Raw genomic sequence first — 19,599 nt, 5'->3', positions numbered from 1 at the left:
TCTCCAACTACTTCTAGCACATTAGCTACCATTTCACCAAAATACCATCATTCTACACCGAGTAGCCTAATATCAAGTTAGCGGTTTGCACTAACTCATAGCAGAGATACCTCTGGAAAAGTTATCTAGTATAATTATAACAAGCACACAGAACTGAGTGATGAACTGCTGGCGGCGGTGGATGGTCCAGGTGCGCCCGGAGGATGAACGGCCGGGGGGGCGATGCTCGGTACGGCTTCGCGCTGCAAGAGAAGCCGTGTGTTGGTGAACCCCGTCTGTCTCTGGTCCATGTTAAAACTGTCCGCCATGAAATGGTCAGTGCAGAGGCGGCTGTTGGAGTTTATCCGAAGCTTTCCATGAGCGTGGCTCTTCACAAAATCTATCCACCTATTTTTCCTTTCATTATCAATAGGGAACTTAAATGGCGTTGCAGCGCAGCTGGAGTTCTTGCATCAGGGAAGATGCAGTTGTGGGTGGTGGGAGACATCCTGAAGCTAGCTAGCTAGCTAGCTGATGTAAGCTACAATAACAGTAGCAGCAGGAGGAGCCATTCAGTGATCTGACCTACGTAGATAGGTCGAAATGATAGGTAGATAGGTAGTTTTTTGGCTCCGCCCATTAAAACCTGATCTGAAAACGGAAGAGAAACTGTTCTTCGGTCTAACTACATTTCAGAAAAACTTTTAGCGCTTTGCACGTTTTCAGGAACTCATTTCACACGTATATAATGTACTTAGAAGCAAAACATGGAATTTACTTAACAGGATCTTTAAGTGTTTCTACCTATTCTTTTTGGGTGTGCTCACGCCTTCGGCGAGCACAACCATTGTTCTCACATATATATTATTATGTCAAAAGTTTCGTCTTGCTAGCGATTGAGTTGCTTGTATTTTTATTAGTGGTGGGCATAGATTATTTTTTTTAATCTAGATTAATCTCACTGTAATCTTGGCGTTAATCTAGATGAATCTTGATTAAAATGGCTCATTTGAATTCCGCCGAAGGCATTCAGAATATGTGTGCTACCCAAATAATGACTAAAAGTAAGTCTTTAAGAACGTGTTTCTCAAGCCAGGTGGCGCATAGACCAGGAGCTCATCTCCTGTTTCCAAAATGCATCACAAACTGCTTGAGAAAGCTGTTCTACTATGATAATTGGTAATGAAAATAAATTATGTTCAATAAGATGTACTTTTGTTTATTAACTGTTTATTAGATTAGCTAGCTTGGCTGATAGAGCTGTGCTGACGGGCTTGCCTCGGTTGCACTCAAACATCGTAGTTTGACGACGACTCTTCCCCTGCGCTACATCAGTGCTTGGCCCGGCATCTTCCGCATTAGCTAAGGGATGCTTTGCGTTTAGGTAGTATTTGAGACTGGAAGAACTCCTACAGTAAACTAATTCCGCATAGCACAAGGTGCAAACAACCTTAATCTTGTCGAGGTTTCCATTGGGAAGCTTCTTAAAAATAAATTTTCCCTGAAGCAAACCAGGCGGCTTCATAGCTGAATCCATGTTAGCACGTCACGTTTGATGTGATAATTTCATACACAAGGCATACACACAGGTTCGAAGACTCGTTCTCGCCCCCTACAGTGCAATTTGGCTAGGTATACATCCGCGCTAAAATATCAAGGTGAAAGTCATCATAGCTTGCGTAGTATAGACCCAGCTCCCAACCCAACTTTGAGAATAGATTAACGGCGATATTTTTTTTATCGCCGATAAGAGTCGCAGCGCGTTAACGCGTGTTAATGGCGATAACGGCCCACCACTAATTTTATTTACGTTCCGTTGCATGGTTTAAGTTGAAATTATGTTTTTGTGGCAAAAAGTGCCTTCTGTCAACAAAGGGAACTCAGTGCTAGCCTACGTCAAAACATCAGCACATGTTAGCAACGACGCATGGATACAACGTGATAGAGACGTTCTAGCACACAAGTTTGAGCTGGAGCTTGGATTGAGTGAAAAATGCCACCCCCAAAAATTCCCAACCATTGGGCTTTGTTGAGAAAGCGATTTCGAGTAGAACTGCAATCTCGGATTTTTGATTTAGGTCGTGAAAGTATTTGTAATTTGAGCTAGTGCGGGTCTCCCAAGAGATTGCCTAGTCTTAAGGCCGATATATTCTGCGTTTTTCGAAAAACGGACACATGAGAACGCCCTCGTCTCCGTGGAACGCCCTCTACGAGCTCTCCGTCAGCCCTCGGAGAGCCCCGGAGAGCTCGACGTGCACCTCCTGAATTTTCTAACTATCCGTTGTAATTTCGGAGAGCGACGGAGAGCTACGGAGACCCCCTTGGCTGTGATTGGTCAGTATTAAAAGGCCGAAATATGCTTCTGCGTCTCCGTTTACGGATGGGCGGGCGCACAAATGTGCGTATTTTATTGATTAACCGGCTAATTTGTAAATTTGCTCCGACTTCTCGATAACCTAGGTAAATAAACACTCCACGACGACTTACAAAAAACCGTTGCGCCACCTACTCTTCTGGCGGTGAATTGTTTTCAGCACCCACAGCCTACGGAGAACCATAAATGAAGTCTATCCGTCCGTATCCGTGCGTATCCGTGCGCCCGCCCATCCGTAAACGGAGACGCAGAAGCATATTTCGGCCTTCAGGCTCTCACATACACAAATACGTAAATCTCAGAAACGGTTTGAAAAACTCATGAAACATAATCAGTGATATTTAAAAAAGTTGAATAGATATCAAAATGCTGATTTTTTTTTAAATAGTTTAGGGTTTTGTCAACATGTTAAAGTTTAAATGGTGGCTGTAGCTGAAGGATTGAGGAAGAAGAAGGATTTGAAAGTTGAAGAAGTTGAAGAGGATTGAGAGGATTTGAAAAAAAACTCCATTGGAAAACCATGTTAAAAATATTATGAATATTGATTTATATTAATTCAAGCATAAGAGGTACAAAGCTGAAAAGATATAGCAGTCATTGCCTGAAACTGCTGGATTTTTTGATAGCTGAACGGTTTTAATAGCTGAAGATTTGAAGGCGCTGAAAGGTGTCGCGGAAGAAATAGAATAATAGGAAGTTGAATAAAGATTCAAAGAACAATACATATGTGAGAGAACAAAGGTTGTGCCCTTGCCGAAGGCAAAGCACACCCAATAAAGTAAAGTAATCAAACAGCGCTTGATAGGCCATGACTGACGTCAACGCAGCAAACCACGAGAAGCTGAAATGTCCGACTTTACAGAGCCGTTTTCCACTCCCCCCAACTGCAAGCGGCTACTCTCGCCGGTCGTTTCATGCAGCCGCAGTCCATGTCGAACGCATCACTGCAGTGTCACAACGACTTGCTGCCTATACAGACGCTAAGGAGAGCGTGAGGGTTAATAATAGGGGATTATCACGCTTCCGGGTTTCATGGGCGGGATTTGTCAACTTTGTGCATGTCCACTTCCGGCGCAGTTCAACAATGGCTGAAACGAAGGCTACTAGTAGATGTCACTGCTCTGTTCCACTTTGTAAATCGAACAAACAACGCCAACCCTACTTAAGTTTCCATGGATTCCCGACTGAATTGAGTCTAAGGAAGAAGTGGATTAAAGAGGTTCGCCGGGATGAGGGGCCAAACTTTAAAATAAAACAAGGTAGCACGTTTGTTTGTAGCCGGCACTTTAGTGAATCAGACTACACTAACGCTACAGGTAGTGCTAGCAGGCTAGCGTTAGCTGACGTGGCTAACTTTACCAACCGAGGTCGCATCAAGCGTCTGCAAATCGGTTCTGTGCCCTCCCGTTTCCAGTGGAACAACTGGGGACTGTCAAGAAGGGAGTCTGCTTATAAAAGAGCATCAACTCGCTTAGGCCATGACGTTTGTCCAGCCCTTCCTCTGGAGCAGCCCCTACCATGTGAGGAAGAGGCGATGGAGGAGGTCGCAGCTTCGGTGGTGATGACAGAACATGATTACGGTTCTGCTCTTAAACCAGGTATGTCAGTGTTTGCCGGTGTTCTGAAATGTTGGACTACCTCCTCATGATGACCTACCAGCTTCATCACAAGTACAAACATTGCATTTTATATCTTACTTGATTAAACGTAAAGGTGAATATTGAGCTATAAAAAGCTATTTCATGTAGCTTTAGAGGTCCAAAAAACTTCCAATATGCAAGTCACAGACAAAATCTGGGTCAGATGTTTTAATTTTTTCTCTCCTCTCATACAGGTGCACTGGATGCTGCTGCTGCACACATACAGCAACTGGAAGACAAAATCAAGGAGCTGACAACAGAGCTGTCACAGCTGAAAGTGGGTGAAGTGCATTTTCACCGATTTTGTGTCTCAGACAAGGACATCCTTTTTTACACAAGATTCACGTCAAGATATGTTTTTTGTCACTTCTGGGAGGCAATTCAACCATCTGCCTCCATGGTGGTTTATTGGTCGAAAGCTCAGAAAAAGGGACAAACATTTGAACCCATTTCTCCCAGTCCAACGCGTAGGCTGCAACTGGTTGATGAGTTTTTTCTTTTCTGCTGCAGAGTTGCTGCAGGCCTGCAAGAGAAGGTGCTGGCTGACATGTTTCAGGTCAGTGTGTCCACTGTCTCCCGTGTTGTTATAACGTGGGCCAACTACCTTTACCTGCTCCTTGGCTCCCTTCCCATCTGGATGAGTAAACAGCAAGTCAAGAACACCATGCCAAGCAAATTTGTGCAGTACAGTCCAGATGTTCGGGTAATCATCGACTGCACCGAGGTGCGATGCCAGAATCCATCATCCCTCACTCTCCAGTCTGAGGTTTTCTCATCGTACAAAAACACGACAACCTTGAAGGGATTAATTGGGATTGCCCCATGTAGTGCTGTGACTTTTGTGTCAAGTCTCTTCACCGGCTCCATCTCTGACCGAGAGCTGACTGAACAAAGTGGACTGCTGGACTTACTGGAGCCAGGAGATGGCTGCATGGCAGACAAGGGTTTCACCATCGAGAAGCTGCTAGCTGACCGTGGGGCAATGCTGATTATACCACCCTTCAAGATGACAGGTAGGCATGAAAGGAATGAACATTTCAAATTAAAACTGTGACCAAAATGATAATCATTAAGGTGTGCAGACAAATGTTTAAAAAAGTACTGAGGCACTCACTGAAATAATAGAAATGAACTTATTTCATCTCTAACCACAGCGCAGTTCACCAAAGAGGATGCTCTAAAAACACAAGCAATCGCCCGACTTCGAATCCTCGTGGAAAGAGCAATACGCAGAGTCAAGGAATATCGCATCTGGGAACACACTCTCCCTCTAACCTTGTCTGGGACAGTCAACCAGCTGTGGACCGTCTGCTGTGTGATGACCAACTTCCAGGGACCACTTGATTTAAAAGGCTACATCCCTGTTGAATAGTGTTTCCCCCGATCACATGCATTCAACTGTATACTGAATACATTGTATATATTGAATGAGATGTATATAATGAATGAGAAGTCATTCATCTATAATCAATTGTAAAGGTCAGTCCATCCTGAAAGTATTCAAATAATGTAAATATGTAAATAATGTACTCAGAAAAAGGGAATTAATAAAATCTTTTATTCATTCATTTCCTTTATTCATTCAGTTCATTTCACTTTCTGCTGAAGATACACATTCATATATGTACCAAAGAAGTACAGGTCCACCATCTCTTTTATCATTTCATCATCCCTCCAGACCCTTTCGACTGTTAAGTCTCCCTCAGTATCTGTTATAAAATCGCACCAACTCAATCCAGTTACTGCCAGTTGGCCTTGAACCTGCCAGTGGTATTTATGATTCTGCTTCAGTTTTGCCTGACCATTCACAATTTTTACATGTCCTGCCTCAGAAATGCTGGAGATGTCTGGGCACTTAACTTCAGCAAGCCCAAAACACGGAATGGCACTAGGGTCATATACCCTCGCATCGGGGCTAGCCCCGATGTGAGGAGCATCGGGATGGATAACAAATCCACAGCGTGAGACATTTACATTGAAATGTTTTGAATATTGTTCCAGCACCTGTGGCTCGCGTTCAAGGCCCCTTTTCATGGCGGGAGTCTGGTGTACTCCCTTAAGTATCCGCCCTGCCAGGGTCTGACCAGAAGACGGCCCTTTCACATGGCTAACCTCATAGAACCTACTAGCTGTCACTCTAGGCTTGCGTAAAGCTTGCCATAATGGGCACTCAGACTGCTCACGTGTCTGCTCCTCTCTCTCAGCTGCCATCTCGTGTGTCACAGTTAAGCTGTCCAAATGGAGAAACTGTTGGGAGTTTGGGTCAACGTTTGGAAAAGTAGTGGGAAATGTTGACCCCTCTAAAGGCAGTTTAGGGAATGTTGGTGCACCTGGGTGTTGGACATAATTTCCGCGTTTGACCACAGGAGGACACTGGTAGGACAGGGGTGAACCTCGCGGCACAGGTCCGAACCTGGAGTCGACCATGGAGAGTTGAGACAAGCCATGCAGCACTGAGGATATTAGTGGTTGCGGCCTGAGGTTTTTCAGTCCTTCCCCAAGAGACAAGACTTGCGGGTCTGGGAGGGATCCTGAAATGTAAAATTAAAAACAGTAAGTGTTAAATTATCCACACATCTCTTGTCTTTCTGGAGAATTGCTCACTGCTGTTACACTACTGTGTGTTATATTTGCTACATAATTATGTGTATAAAAGTGGCAAGATACAATTATGTATTATACGGCAGCCAACAGTATGATATTAGTTACAGTAACATTACCTGTGTATGCTTGATAGAGTGTTGATTTGCATACACTCCTGGCAGATGGCTTTGGTCTCCTAACAACCAAGTCCTGAACCGGCTCTGCATGGATCCCCTGGGAATGATATTAACAAGTAGCCATGATTGTAATAGTATCTTGCTTGTAATGGTGTAAACACTATGCTCGCGGTAGCCACACAGAGTGGCACCGCTTCCAATTCACTCCCATGTTAACCAATGTAGCCAGACGTACAGCTGCGCTGCACCGCTTTGAATAGACTTCCAGTCTATTTTTCAGCTGCCCCGTGTGCCACGCTTCGCTCCGCGAACAGTGTGTCCCAGGCGTAACGTTTGGGATACACTGCTCGTGGAGTTAAGGGTGGCACTTGGGGCAGCTCACGCCACGGCTGAAAAATAGACTGGAATTCTATTCAATGCGGTGCAGCTCCGCGCGGCTACAATGTTACCTTTGTCCTTGGTCGATGCCATGTTTGCAGAGAGCTTGTGCAGGCCACAGGTGGTGGTACAGCTCTCACCTGCAGAACAAGAGATAGAAAAGCAAACCGGGATGTGCTTGTTAACAATCAAAGGTAGACCTCTAGAACCAGTGTCACTCCAATCAACCTGCCCATGTTAACATCCCAGACCACAGCCCTCACCTGCAACATGCTGTAATGGGCACTCTGGAACAACAAGGCCACTAGATGGTTGCACAGAACCTTGCCTGCTGTACAGCTGCATGAGGTTTCTTGAAGTTCGGCTGCATCAGCTTGGAAAACAATCTACATTAAAGACAACACTAATAATGTTAGTTGCTAAAGTTAAACTAAAATGAAAATCTTGTTGCAAATGATACAGAAATGTAAGAAAGAGCATTACAATTAACCAAAAATCCTAGGAAATCTGCAACCGCAGTCTAGGAAATCTGCAACCGCAGTAGAGTAGTTAACCCCTTACACCATTAACTTGCTGGATTCAACAAAAAGGATATTAAAGAATTTAAATGCAAAGTTACATTATCATGATATATATTGATATTTGCATACCGTACGTATGTCACAAATCACATGGCTGTTGACTGACTTGATGTAAACAGGCAACAGTGGAAGGGGTTACATTTCTTGCCATTATGCCTTAGCTTCTTAAAATAACCTTCAAATAATGGGGCTGTTCTCGCTTCTTCATCGACCTGTAACACCTAGACCTGACAGCCACCGCCCTGTCAATGATGTTGGACACTGGTGGACAAAATAATTAATGCATATACTGTGGATTTTTCATTCTAGCAAAAGGGACACTCCTATGCTGACGTTAGCTAGCTGACACTGACAGAGGCTAACGTTCTTCCTATCAGAATACAAATTAAAAGGGTGAATTGACTCAGCCTCATTTAAAGGTGAATAATCTTACTTTACTTGGATTTAACGTAGGTTAAACACATTATAACCATACGAACATCTGAGCTGACGCCAAACTGACGTTAGCATAAGCTAACCTACCTAGCTAATGTTATGTTAGCTAGCTAGCTAGTAGCCACTCACCTTCGTAGTCGTAGATGAAGTTCTCGAAAAAGAAACTGTATCCCTTGTCCACTTTGGAGCGGGCTGTGATGGAGTGTTGTTCAGTTAGTCGATGTACGTCAGAAAAAGTTATTTTGGGTAAATTTACCAGGGATGCAGTATAAGTTAACTTATAATCGTCCATCATAGGTTCGCCAGAGTGATGAGTGATCCACCGGAAGTGGCAGTGCACAAAGATCACTGAATGCGGAAGTACTACGTATCAGCGTGATAATGGCCTATTCTCGCGGCTCACACTTGACCTTGTCATAACCAGAGGCTACTAACACAGCGCCATCTACAGGTGTGAGACCCCGGAGAGCCGGAGAGCTTCAGTTTCTGGACCGCAGTTTCAGGACCGCAGTTCTAGCGTTTTATCTGACAGCGCCACGTAGCGAATTGGATAAACATGGACCGGAACCAGGGCTGGATTAACAATTTTCTGTGCCCTGGGCAACAAGGCTTAAATCTATGTCAACTAAATATTTTAGTTGACATTGTCCAGGGCCCCTTAGATGTCATGTGCCCCTGGGCAATTGCCCAGTTGCCCTAATGGTTAATCCGGCCCTGACCGGAACAAGATAATCAATATTTTCCTGCAGTAGTGAATATTGTAGGATTACGGCTCAGAACAGGATGGACTAGAATCAGAGTGTAAGTAGCTATAATGTGAATCGCGTATGGTTATGTATAAAACAATTCTGGTGTCTTGAATTGGACAATAAAGTTAGCTAACGTTAGCTAGCTAGCTAACTTAAACTTTGCTGTCGAAATCATTTCACGACACCGGAGTGGTTTTCAAAGTCAAACAAGCTACTTGATTAGCTAACATTCGGTAGTTATAGCACTAGCTAGCTACACACATAGCTTGCTTCAAAACGAACTGTAAATTGTTACTCTTTGTTTATTTGTTTAATGAAACAGTAGCGCAACGTAGCTTATGTGAATCAAGTATTGTTCAACATATTTAAGTTAGCTAAATGTTTAAAACAATTCTGGTACAATTATCTGTTCACTTATGATAATTTGATGAAATACGAACTTTTAGACTATTTGTTTTGTTCTATTGAAACCATAGTGCGATTTTGGCAAGCCCAACTACTGTAGGTGTCTTATATAATAAAGCCAGCACATTAATAAAACTTTAAAAAAATGATAAAAGCAAGTGGATTTGATCTGTCAGCTAAATCAAATCTGCAGCCTAATATCTTAAAAAATAACCATATAATTTTTGTAGGCCATGATATACGGCCTGAGTATGCTGAGGAATCTGTCCTTGCAGGAAGCAGAAAAGGTCTTCATCTCTGGACTAGTTTATCATCGGGGGCAGTGTTTCCCCTACCATTATACCAACGGCCCCCCCCTGGAAGGTCAAGTAGTTTTTTTTATATATATAGCGCCCGATCACAAAATAAGTCATTTAAGGTTACCTTTCCTATTAAACAGGTATATAGCTTGCTCTTTTATTAAACAAACTACATGGCCTTATGTTATTTATCTTACGGCAAGTCATTTCTGTCTCTACATGGTCGTCGTCGCCCCGCCCCCCCCCCCCCCACACCCCTTGAATCTGCCCTGAGAGTCAACCTTGTCTTGCCTCTAACATTACACATTTGTGGTTGAGATTGAGTGACTGCAAAAGCCATAGAAAATAGAATAGAATATAACTTCACTTTTCCAGAACTTTGTGGTGTCAGACACATAAAGTATAACTGATTAGAGTTGAACTTATATTTCCTCAGATAACTTTGATATTTATGTATAATAGAGCATAGAATAAAATAATGAAATGAATCACAGAATACGTACATTGCATAAGTATTCTGACTGGGGAGAAGACAGAACCCTGTGTGTGTGTGTGTGTGTGGAATTTAATTATCTGCAGTATGAATCAAGGATTTACTCATGTTTGGTAGTTGTATTCCCAACAGATGTGGTTACATTCTGTTAAAGGCACTAGAGATATTCCACAAACACAAGCCTAGCATGTGCTTTTAGTTTTTCCAGATGGGAGTGCATGATGCAGCAATGTAAGGGCAGCATCATCTAGACTTCTACTCTTCATGTAGGCAAACTGGAGTTGATCTGCCAAGTTCTGGACTGTCTCTTGTAGTTGCAAAAGTATCAGACATTCAAAACTCTTCATCACCATTGATGTAAGAGCTACAGGTCGGAAGTCATTGGGAAGTCTGGGTCTGCTCTTTGGAACAAGGCAGATGGCAGAGGTCTTCCACAGAGCTGGAACTGTGTGTTCCTCCAAGGACCAGTTGAACAGTTCACAGAAGACAGGGCCAGTTGTTTGTAGCAGGTCTCCAGGAGCTTGTTATTACTGATGTTCTCAGGACATAATGCTTTGTTGACTTTGGCACTTTGGTGAAGTTAAGCCCATCAAAGCAACTCTAGAACGAGTTCAGAGTATCTGCAAATGTGCCCCAATCCTTAAGGCACATGTTGCAGGGTGTTCATTGGTTCTCTGTAGTCCCAGAAAACGTTTTAAAGTCACTCCAGGCATCACACCTGTCCACATTGATATATTTTCCACCTTTTCTTTAGGCTATTTTATCTTCCTTCCGAACCACCAGCGACAAAAAGAGGAGCACTTAACGTGATGTCTGAATTTAGCTTGATTGATGTTAAAAGTCTTGAAAAAACAGTACAAAACCTCAACTCTTCCACATGTAAATTGGATATTCTACCTACCAGCTTTTTAAAATCTGTCATTCACCTCCTAATGACAAATCTGCTTGAAATCATAAATACATCATTACAGACTGGCACATTCCCTAACTCACTGAAAACAGCTGTTGTAAAACCCCTACTGGAAAAAAATAACCTGGATGCCTCCACATTAAACAACTACAGGCCCATATCCAATTTACCATTCGTATGCAAAATTATTTTAAAAATTGTCTTTAATCAGCTAACCACATTTTTGACACTGAATAACTGCCTTGATGACTTTCAGTCAGGTTTTCGTGCTAATCACAGCACTGAAACAGCTCTTGTTAAAGTTATAAATGACATACGCCTAAATACAGATGCAGATAAAGCATCAGTCCTAGTATTGCTGGACTTAAGTGCAGCCTTCGACACTGTTGATCACAACATATTACTTCACCGACTAGAACACTAGGTTGGAGGTAGGTTGGTGTCTCAGGTGTTGTTGTAAGTGGCTGAAATCATACTTGTATGATTTCAGGAGTTTTTTTGTTGCAGTTGGCAACTGCACCTCAACACCTACGTCCCTGACCTGTGGAGTCCCCCAAGGCTCAATTTTGGGTCCACTTCTATTCAACCTTTATATGCTCCCACTTGGACAAATCCTAAATAATAATTTGAACATAACTATGCTGACAACACCCAAATTTACTTAGCTTTGACACCTAATGACTATGGTCCCCTTGAATCTCTTTGTGATTGTATTGAGCAAATTAACCACTGGATGTCTCAGAACTTTCTCCAGCTAAACAAAGACAAAACTGAAGTGATAATTTTTGGTAACAAAAGAGGAAAAATGTAATATTGCCACCCTTCTTAACAAAAAAGGACTTAAATCAAAGGATACTGTCAGAAATATTGGTTTCCTTTTAGACAGTGATCTAAATTTTAACAGCCACATGAAAGCAATGACTAAATCTGCGTTCTACCATCTGAAAAACATTGCCAAACTTAGGGGTTTTATGTCAAATGATGACTTGGAAAAACTAATTCATTCCTTTATCTCCAGTAGGGTTGATTACTGCAATGGGCTGTTCACAGGCCTTTCAAAAAAAAACCTTTTCAAAACAATTTCAAATGATACAAAACGCAGCAGCCAGAGTTCTTACAAAAACAAAAAGAACTGACCACATAACCCCTATACTGAAATACCTGCACTGCAAATACTGGCTCCCAGTAAGTTACAGGATTGACTTTAAAGCACTGCTGCTTGTTTTCAAGTCACTGAATGGAATCGGGCCAAAGTATCTATCTGACATGTTTCAGCAGTACGTACGACTCAGATCTCTCAGATCGCAGCATACATTTCTATTGGTAAAACCCACTGTCCAAACTAAACAGGGTGAAGCAGCACTCAGCCATTATGCGGTTCACCTCTGGAACCAACTTCCTGAAAACATTAAAAACACTCCAACTATTTTCAGTTTTAAATCTAGACTAAAGACCTAACTTGCCTTCAGATGCTTTCTGCTAACTGGCTATGAACAGTTCCTTTGAAGCATTATTGCTTACAGTAGTAGACTAGTGTTTTTTTTTAAATGCTTTTATTTCTTATCTTTTACAGTTTTTTATTTTTTTATGTATTTTTTATGCCTTAATTTTCTCATGCTTTTATTTCCTATAATTTACTGTTGTTATGATCATGTTTTGATGATCACCTTTTGCTTTTATTTATTTATTTATAATGTATTTTTTACACATTCTATTGCCATTGTGTATTTATGTATGTGAAGCGCATCGTTGTGTATTTATGTGAAGCACATTGAATTACCACGGTGTATGAATTTTGCTATATAAATAAACTTGCCGTGCCTTGCCTTCCTTAATTTGCTTACTTCATTTTATCACATTGATATATGTTCCACCTTTTCTTTAGACTATTTTATCTTCCTTAATTTACTTACTTAATTTTATCAAATTACACTGGATCTTGACATCTATGAAATATGTAAAATGTTCTAATTTTATGTGATTTTAATTTCTTTAATTATACAATATTTATTATTCTAACATATTTTCAAATATTATACCTTTCTATATTATTAAAACATATTTTATAATATTATACCTTTCTATATAATTGTGTCATCAAACATCACATATGCCAGAGTTTTCCTTGTTTCTTGCCTCGCAAACCATTCAAATATCTTGTTGCGATCTAGTGACACTGCCTTTCGTCATCCAATTCGCTAGGTGGCGCTGTCAGATAAAACGAGGGTCCGAGAACTGCGGTCCTGAAACTGCAGCTCTCCGGGGTCTCCGGCTCTGCAGGTTCATACTATTGGAGAAATCCTCATTAAATGGGCATTGTGTCTAGATCTGTTAAATTTTTGTTTTTCAGACATCAAATGTCAATGTTTTTTCACTGTGAAACATTAGACCTACTGTAAAACACAAATTAACACTTTCCAGCTGGAGCTTCACATTTGGGAACAATTGTGGTACATTGCTGTCAATCACCGATTTATTTCTGAAAACTGCCAGATACTGATGACAATAAGCTAAAAGCACAATATTAGCTAAAAGCACATCACTGGGTGTGAATTCATGTATCGGCTATATACGGTTCAAAAGGAGATGTGCCAAAAGGATGCGTTTTGAGGCCTCAATTTGGAAAAAAATGCTATTTAAACGTAATAAAGCGATTAATATAAATTTATAAATCTAATTAAATTATATAATCCTAAGTAAACATACGAATCATTGATGTCAGTCTGATGTCTGTATTACATCAATTTCTACGTCTAAAATAACAAGCATATTGGCCTACATATACATTAAACCAATTTCTGTGTGGGATTAGTTTCCTATTTTCACCCACCTACCACTGGAATAAATTGCCATACAAACTGAATTTTAAATGATGTTATAGAGCATCTTGATCAAGTCTTGACTAATATTTGACCTCAAATTGATATCAAGGTGCCCGCTGAGATTGTACACCTCGTCGGGCATTATTCCTTACATATACCACCAACCTCTGTCATATCTGGCCAAATCGAGTGAGGAGAGGAAGCCACTCTAAACTATGGAGGTGCACCCTGTGATGCAGCATCAGGTTTTTAAGAAAGAGTTTCAGAAGCCATGTGTCTGCTCTGCTCATACTCCTGCCCTCCAGGGGATTTTTTTCTGCATGATGCTTTGCCTGGCCCCTTTGCCAGCCACTGTACTAACTGCAAAGACTTGTGTTGAGGACTCGTGTTTTCCACCTGCCTGCATCTTAGGAGGTATATAGTTTGCTAATGTTTCATGTGGTGTCATTCCCAACCTTTACACAATAAATGTAGCCTACATAACGTCCAAAAGTGTTTTTTTCTGATCAAACAAAATCAAGGAAGCAAGCTTGAGGTGAATACATTCTTTATAGAATGAATGTAAAAAAAGAAGATATTTTTCAATCCAAATTATCTAATTGATCTAATTAAAATTTGAATGGATAAGAATGAATGGGTGTTGAGATGTGACAAATTACACATTTCTAATAACATATACAATTGCAGATGAACTCTTGAGTGTAATGTTATTTGTTTTACTCGAACAAAACATCCGAAAATGGTGCACGAGTGAGAAGTTTTGAACACAAATAATTTCCTATACAATAAATTAATTTCCAAAAATCTATATGAAAAACTATTCAATATATAGTCTAAAATTCATGTAGATCATTATTTTGTGTCAACTACAATAAGACTTAAATAATTTAATAAAATATAAAGACAGCCCAAATTGAAGAATAGCCCTTTACAAGTCAATTAAAGCGTGTCACGCTGCAGTTGGTTAAGACTGTGGGAATACTAGTAACTAAAATCATACGACATCTGTGTGTGCATTCCCCTCTACTCATCAGGAGAAGTCTCTCCGTTTACTGCCTGCTGTTCTAAAGGTGGTGTGGAGGGTGGTGGTGGCTCCTCCCCCTCTCGTATCTCACAGTTGTCATTATTCCTGCTTCTCCGACCAGCACTGGCACTGACGTTCCCCATGCTGCCAAGACGACGAGGGCTGCCGCCAAAAGACGGCTCCCCGCCACGCCTGGGAAATCCGGGGAATGTTGTGAAAAGTGGGAATTCGAGAAAGAAGATAGATGAAGATAGGAGATAGAAGAATGACAGTCACAGGGGACAAGTAGAGGTTAAACCTGATTTGTCCAAGCACAAGCAGTAGCCTCAGAAAGGAAATAGAATATGTCCTATTTGCTCTCCAAGATGGTGATAAAATTAATATTTTTGCAGTAAACCCTGTGTGTGAGAGAGAGCTAAAAGTAGTATCTGAGAAGTACAGGGTTGAAGCAGAGTAGTAGCAGTCAAAGGAAGAGGAGGAACAGTGGCATCATAAAGAGGTTTGTTGTAGATTCATCACTGATTGTTTGATGGGCAGATTTGGCCTTGAGGTCACGATTGTGTATTGTGTATTTTTTGGGGGAAAAAGTGCTTCAGTTGTAAACCAAGTTAGGTAGGCTAACCCAGATGAAGAATGGTGATTAGGACAGAAGTCTCAGCCTACCTTATTGCACTGAAATGTTAGTACATTAGCTAGTTGGTGTATAAGCCAGAATACTTGTGACTTGAGTTACCTCATTTTGCTCCTGAGGGATGAGACCTCGCGACTGAGTGCGTCATTGGACTCAGACGCCTCGTCCAGCTCCAGCTGTAGCTTCCTGCGGCCCGCTGCCACGCGCTGAGACTCCTCCTCGGCCTCCTCAAGCTGACGCTTCAGCTGCTTCATGCGCACGCTGGCCTTCTCAGCCTGCGGATGAGGGAGGAGAGGGAGGGATGATGGACAGGAGGGATATAAGAAGTCAGAGATAGATGAGGGGATGTGTGGAATGAGAGGAGGAAGGTTGGGTGGATAGGACAGAAGGTGGGATGAAGTGAGTGTTGGACGGTAAGAAGATGAGTGAAAGGGTGGATGGAAGGATGGATATAGAGACGGGGTGATGTTGAGGACAGGGGGAGTAGGAGACGGATATTATAACACGTAATCCTGGATGTTAAATTAGCTACAGGTACCCACATACTGTGCCAGTATGAGGTTATGTGTATATATTTTTTGTCACACAGTGTTTGTGTGTTACTCAAATCAAATTACAAGCAAAGTCACCGAGGCCTTCACAGATGCCTATTGATCGGCTCCTTGTCTAAAGGAACAGGAAAAAAACTCCCAGGAAATATGAGAGAAAAACTGGAGGACATTACCTGGTCTTTGTACTGCTGCGCCTGCCTTCTCTCATCCTCCATTTGAATGGTCAGATCTTTGAGTTTCTTCTCCTTCTGACGCATGGTCTTAGCACCATTCTGTCTCTCTCTGAAATACATTTATACATCCAAATTTGTCCTAAAAATCTAATTCAAGACAGACATCCCAAGTCTCCCGGAAGGTCCGGGAGTCTCCCGCATTTCAATAGCGGCTCCCTGATCTCTCTATTAATTACAGGAATCTGTGTGTACAAATTAGAATGGGTTTAGTTTCCCACAATCAAAGAAAGAACCGGGCACTCTGCAAAGTTAATATCTTGCCGGTGTCGACTCGAGAACCAGGTTAATATTTTGCAGGTGTCCTTTTTATAATCCAACGGAGTGCAGTGGGCTGCCGCGATTGAATGAATGCGATTAACAAAGGCATTCGCAATGAAATTAAACGAAGCGTAGTAAGGAAAATATGGAAATTCTGTTTCGTTATTGGGTGTGCTTTGCCTTCGGCAAGGGCACAACCTTTGTTCTCTCACATATATATTATTTATTTATTGTTTATTTTCGCCCCCCTAAGGATCAGTCAATATTTGGACTACATAGACAACGGCGGCGTCAAAAGGTTCGTCTTGGTCTCGATTGCGTTGATTCTATTTTTATTTACGTTCCGTTGCATGGTTTAAGTAGAAATTGTGTTTTTGTGGTGAAAAGTGAAGCTAATGGTGGCTAATTTGCTAGCCTCAGTCACTGACGTTACTAACGTCACACGTCACTAACGTCGAAAATACGCGTGAGTACCTGTAGCAGAACATTCGTTTCGCATCTGTTAAAGGTGACATGACATGAAAACTTCACTTTAGGAGGCTATTTAACATTAATATGAGTTCCCCTAGCCTGCCTTTGGTCCCCCAGTGGCTAGAATTTTCGATCGGTGTAAACCAAGCCCTGGATGTTCTTCTCCGCCTTTCAGAAAATGAAAGCTCAATTGCTCTGTTTGAAAATCTCCTCTTTGTTACGTCACAAGGAGGAAGGTTACCTCCCCTCTCTCTGGTTTGCCCGCCCAGAGAATCTGGCCCGCCCATAAGAAACTGAGCTAAGACCGTGCAAGTGTTTTTATCCTCGAGAGACATGGCTTGCAAACGAATGAAGCATTACATTTGCTCAGTTTGGATGTACAAAGGAAAACAAAAATCTTTTTACAGTTCCTTCATCCGAGCCTCTGAAGACCCAGTATCTTAATTGTATTTTCTCTGGAAATGCGCCTACACAACTTCTGTTGTAGGCGCATTTGTTTGTATGTCTGCGCCAAACACTTCAGCCACGACTGTTTCCTCAACTTGAGCTAATACAAAACTGGCCTTGCTGAAATTAAATTGTGGATCAGTACTAACTCTCCTTCATCCAGCTACTAACCTCGGACAAGTAAGTTAACTAACGCTATATTATTTTGTAGCTTTACTGTATATGGTTACCTAGCTTGCTACCCTTAGAATGTGGCTGTAACATTAGCTCCGCAGCTAACAGTTGAGTTACTGTTGCTAATGGAAAGGTAGATATCATCAAGTATGTGTGTGAATACACATGCTGTAACGTGAGTGTTGTACACTTCTTTGTTATTTGGATAACCGTTCTGCTGTTGGTGTTATGGCGCGCACGATATCCGCCTTTCCCCTCATTGAAATGACTGAGTGTGTACCTCCAGGGTTATCAAACCAGGGTTATCAAATGAGAATGGGCAAATTCGAGGCATCTTACAGCAACGGGGCAACAGCCATTGCGATACATCCATTGTAAACATTAGCGCATGGTGCCGCCACTCCGCTCCTCATTAGCATTTAAAGCTACAGACACCAAAACAGCGCGTTCTGAGGAAAGCTCCTTGTGGGACTGCTAGTAGTGGCTGTAATTCTGCACCAAGGCTGAATTTCGGGAAAGAGACTTCTGATACAGTATTAGGGGACCACTAAGGCCTATATAAAAGCATCCAAAAACAGCATGTCATGTCTCCTTTGACTTGGGGGATAGCTAGGCTAACTATACCAGTAGCTTTACTGCAAGGCAGCTGCAGAAACGCCACAAGCAAAGAGGCCAGGGTGATAACTATTTACTCATTTTACTTTGTGATGTGAAACACAATTATGAAATGTAATGTACAATATTAGCTGATATTATTAAGGAAGTAGGCCCACATCTACTTTCGGAAACGGTAGTCATTAGCATCATGACATTAGCCTCTGTTGCCCGGGAAACACATACTACAGTGGTCTATGATGCATCTGTTTTCAATCGTTAAAATAAACATTCCTCACAAATACATTTTCGTCATTTATTATGACATTACATTACAAGTAAACGATTTGTTGGTGAAATTATCATTACCTGTGGTTTCAAACCAGTGTTGCTCACTGCAACGCTGTAGCCTACGAGACACACTACAAAAACATCTACACAGCTGTTTAGGAAGTCAAACGGCGACAGAACATGTTCGGCACTCCCCTTACTTAAATCAAAAGTCTTTCAATAGGTGAAACTATCTGACTACTAACCTGAACTTCATTGCTACAGCCTAAACTTTGTCAATCTGTTCATGAAAATAATTAATTTCAGCCTAAACCGCACAACGGAACGTTAAATCGAATTCAACCAACGCAATCGCTACCAAGACGAACACAGCAGTAGTCTACTGTAGTAGTACAATTTACCGGGCAGCTTCTCCACACAGGTCTATATCGCATTTTGCGTTGTTACTGACAATGATGCTACCAGTGAGCTTTTTCTGAATGAGCGATTTTACACTAAATAAATGTCAAGCTTATTTACGTTTTTGGGGACATATTTTCAGTTAGCTGATGGTACTGTTTGAATCGCGATTCCATCTTCTACTGCCGGTGTTGTCGCCCAACTGGTTTCTACGCTAACTGGTTTCTACGCTAACTGGTTCCCCAGCTGTGCGTTCACATATCAGTCTTCCTCTATCACCTGATTCGTCACAAATTCACAAACATAGGCCTATTACTGGCGATTTTCAAGTCGGATCGCATATTTGCTGCGGCGAATATGAAAGTATAGCAGTGGCGATTTCTTTAAGACTGCAAGGGAAGCTCAGCGTCCCCTAAAATTTCTAAAAATTAATGGTCAAATATTTACTATTGTGTTAACATTTTAAATGCGTTAGAACACGTTCATATCGAAGACGAGTTCTTTCAGAATCAGCTACATATATTAGCAGGTCGACTGACTGATTTCCTTTTTATACATTCCCGTAGCGTCACAGTGCATTTCCCTGTTGAAGCTCAGCTTCCATGGACTTCAATGGGGATGCTTTTAACAGTTTTTTTTCAGTGCTTCGAAACTATACGGTCATTGGATGAATGCTGAGATTATGTCCCGCCTCGGACGCTCAGCGTCTCTGGGGGTGAATGGAGGAGTGGGCTGGCCTGG

At 41.7% G+C, this 19,599-nt stretch overlaps 4 protein-coding genes across 5 annotated transcripts in view; 1 reads left to right on the top strand and 3 right to left on the bottom strand.

Moving 5' to 3' along the window:
- Positions 1 to 19,599, bottom strand: part of abcc1 (ATP binding cassette subfamily C member 1 (ABCC1 blood group)) — a 253,278-nt gene that overhangs the window by 6,114 nt on the left and 227,565 nt on the right. The gene's annotated exons all lie outside the window — the stretch shown is intronic.
- On the top strand, positions 4,377 to 5,505 carry LOC134037853 (uncharacterized). The gene is made up of 2 exons (XM_062483406.1): positions 4,377 to 5,006; positions 5,148 to 5,505. The coding sequence occupies exons 1-2, from the start codon at positions 4,391 to 4,393 to the stop codon at positions 5,363 to 5,365; spliced, it is 834 nt and encodes a 277-aa protein (XP_062339390.1). The 5' UTR covers positions 4,377 to 4,390; the 3' UTR covers positions 5,366 to 5,505.
- LOC134012910 (uncharacterized) lies at positions 5,581 to 8,488 on the bottom strand. The gene is made up of 5 exons (XM_062452587.1): positions 8,237 to 8,488; positions 7,355 to 7,477; positions 7,163 to 7,231; positions 6,714 to 6,810; positions 5,581 to 6,524 (listed from the first exon to the last, which is right to left on the bottom strand). The coding sequence occupies exons 2-5, from the start codon at positions 7,361 to 7,363 to the stop codon at positions 5,581 to 5,583; spliced, it is 1,119 nt and encodes a 372-aa protein (XP_062308571.1). The 5' UTR covers positions 7,364 to 7,477; positions 8,237 to 8,488.
- Positions 14,366 to 19,599, bottom strand: part of LOC134012940 (myosin-11-like) — a 48,977-nt gene continuing 43,743 nt past the window's right edge. For both annotated transcript variants that reach the window (XM_062452624.1, XM_062452634.1), the window contains 3 exons: positions 16,165 to 16,273; positions 15,543 to 15,715; positions 14,366 to 15,001 (listed from right to left, as the gene is read on the bottom strand). In XM_062452624.1, the coding sequence (XP_062308608.1) occupies positions 14,809 to 15,001; positions 15,543 to 15,715; positions 16,165 to 16,273 (475 nt within the window). In that variant the 3' untranslated portion in view covers positions 14,366 to 14,808. The remainder of the gene's footprint in view (positions 15,002 to 15,542; positions 15,716 to 16,164; positions 16,274 to 19,599) is intronic.

Source organism: Osmerus eperlanus, chromosome 2, assembly GCF_963692335.1.
Source record: "Osmerus eperlanus chromosome 2, fOsmEpe2.1, whole genome shotgun sequence".
Taxonomy (NCBI): Eukaryota; Metazoa; Chordata; class Actinopteri; order Osmeriformes; family Osmeridae; genus Osmerus; species Osmerus eperlanus.
The sequence above is the reverse complement of the archived record's forward strand: the minus strand, read 5'-3'. Positions and strand labels throughout refer to the sequence as shown.

What these genes read in the sequence shown, in the direction of transcription:
- LOC134037853 (XM_062483406.1), top strand. Translation starts at nt 4,391, where the DNA reads ATGGTGGTTTATTGGTCGAAAGCTCAGAAAAAGGGACAAACATTTGAA. An exon ending in ACCACCCTTCAAGATGACAG is followed by an intron (nt 5,007 to 5,147) that starts GTAGGCATGAAA and finishes CTCTAACCACAG; the next exon opens with CGCAGTTCACCAAAGAGGAT.
- LOC134012910 (XM_062452587.1), bottom strand. An exon ending in GGCATCGACCAAGGACAAAG is followed by an intron (nt 6,811 to 7,162) that starts GTAACATTGTAG and finishes TATCATTCCCAG; the next exon opens with GGGATCCATGCAGAGCCGGT. An exon ending in ACTCTATCAAGCATACACAG is followed by an intron (nt 6,525 to 6,713) that starts GTAATGTTACTG and finishes TTTACATTTCAG; the next exon opens with GATCCCTCCCAGACCCGCAA.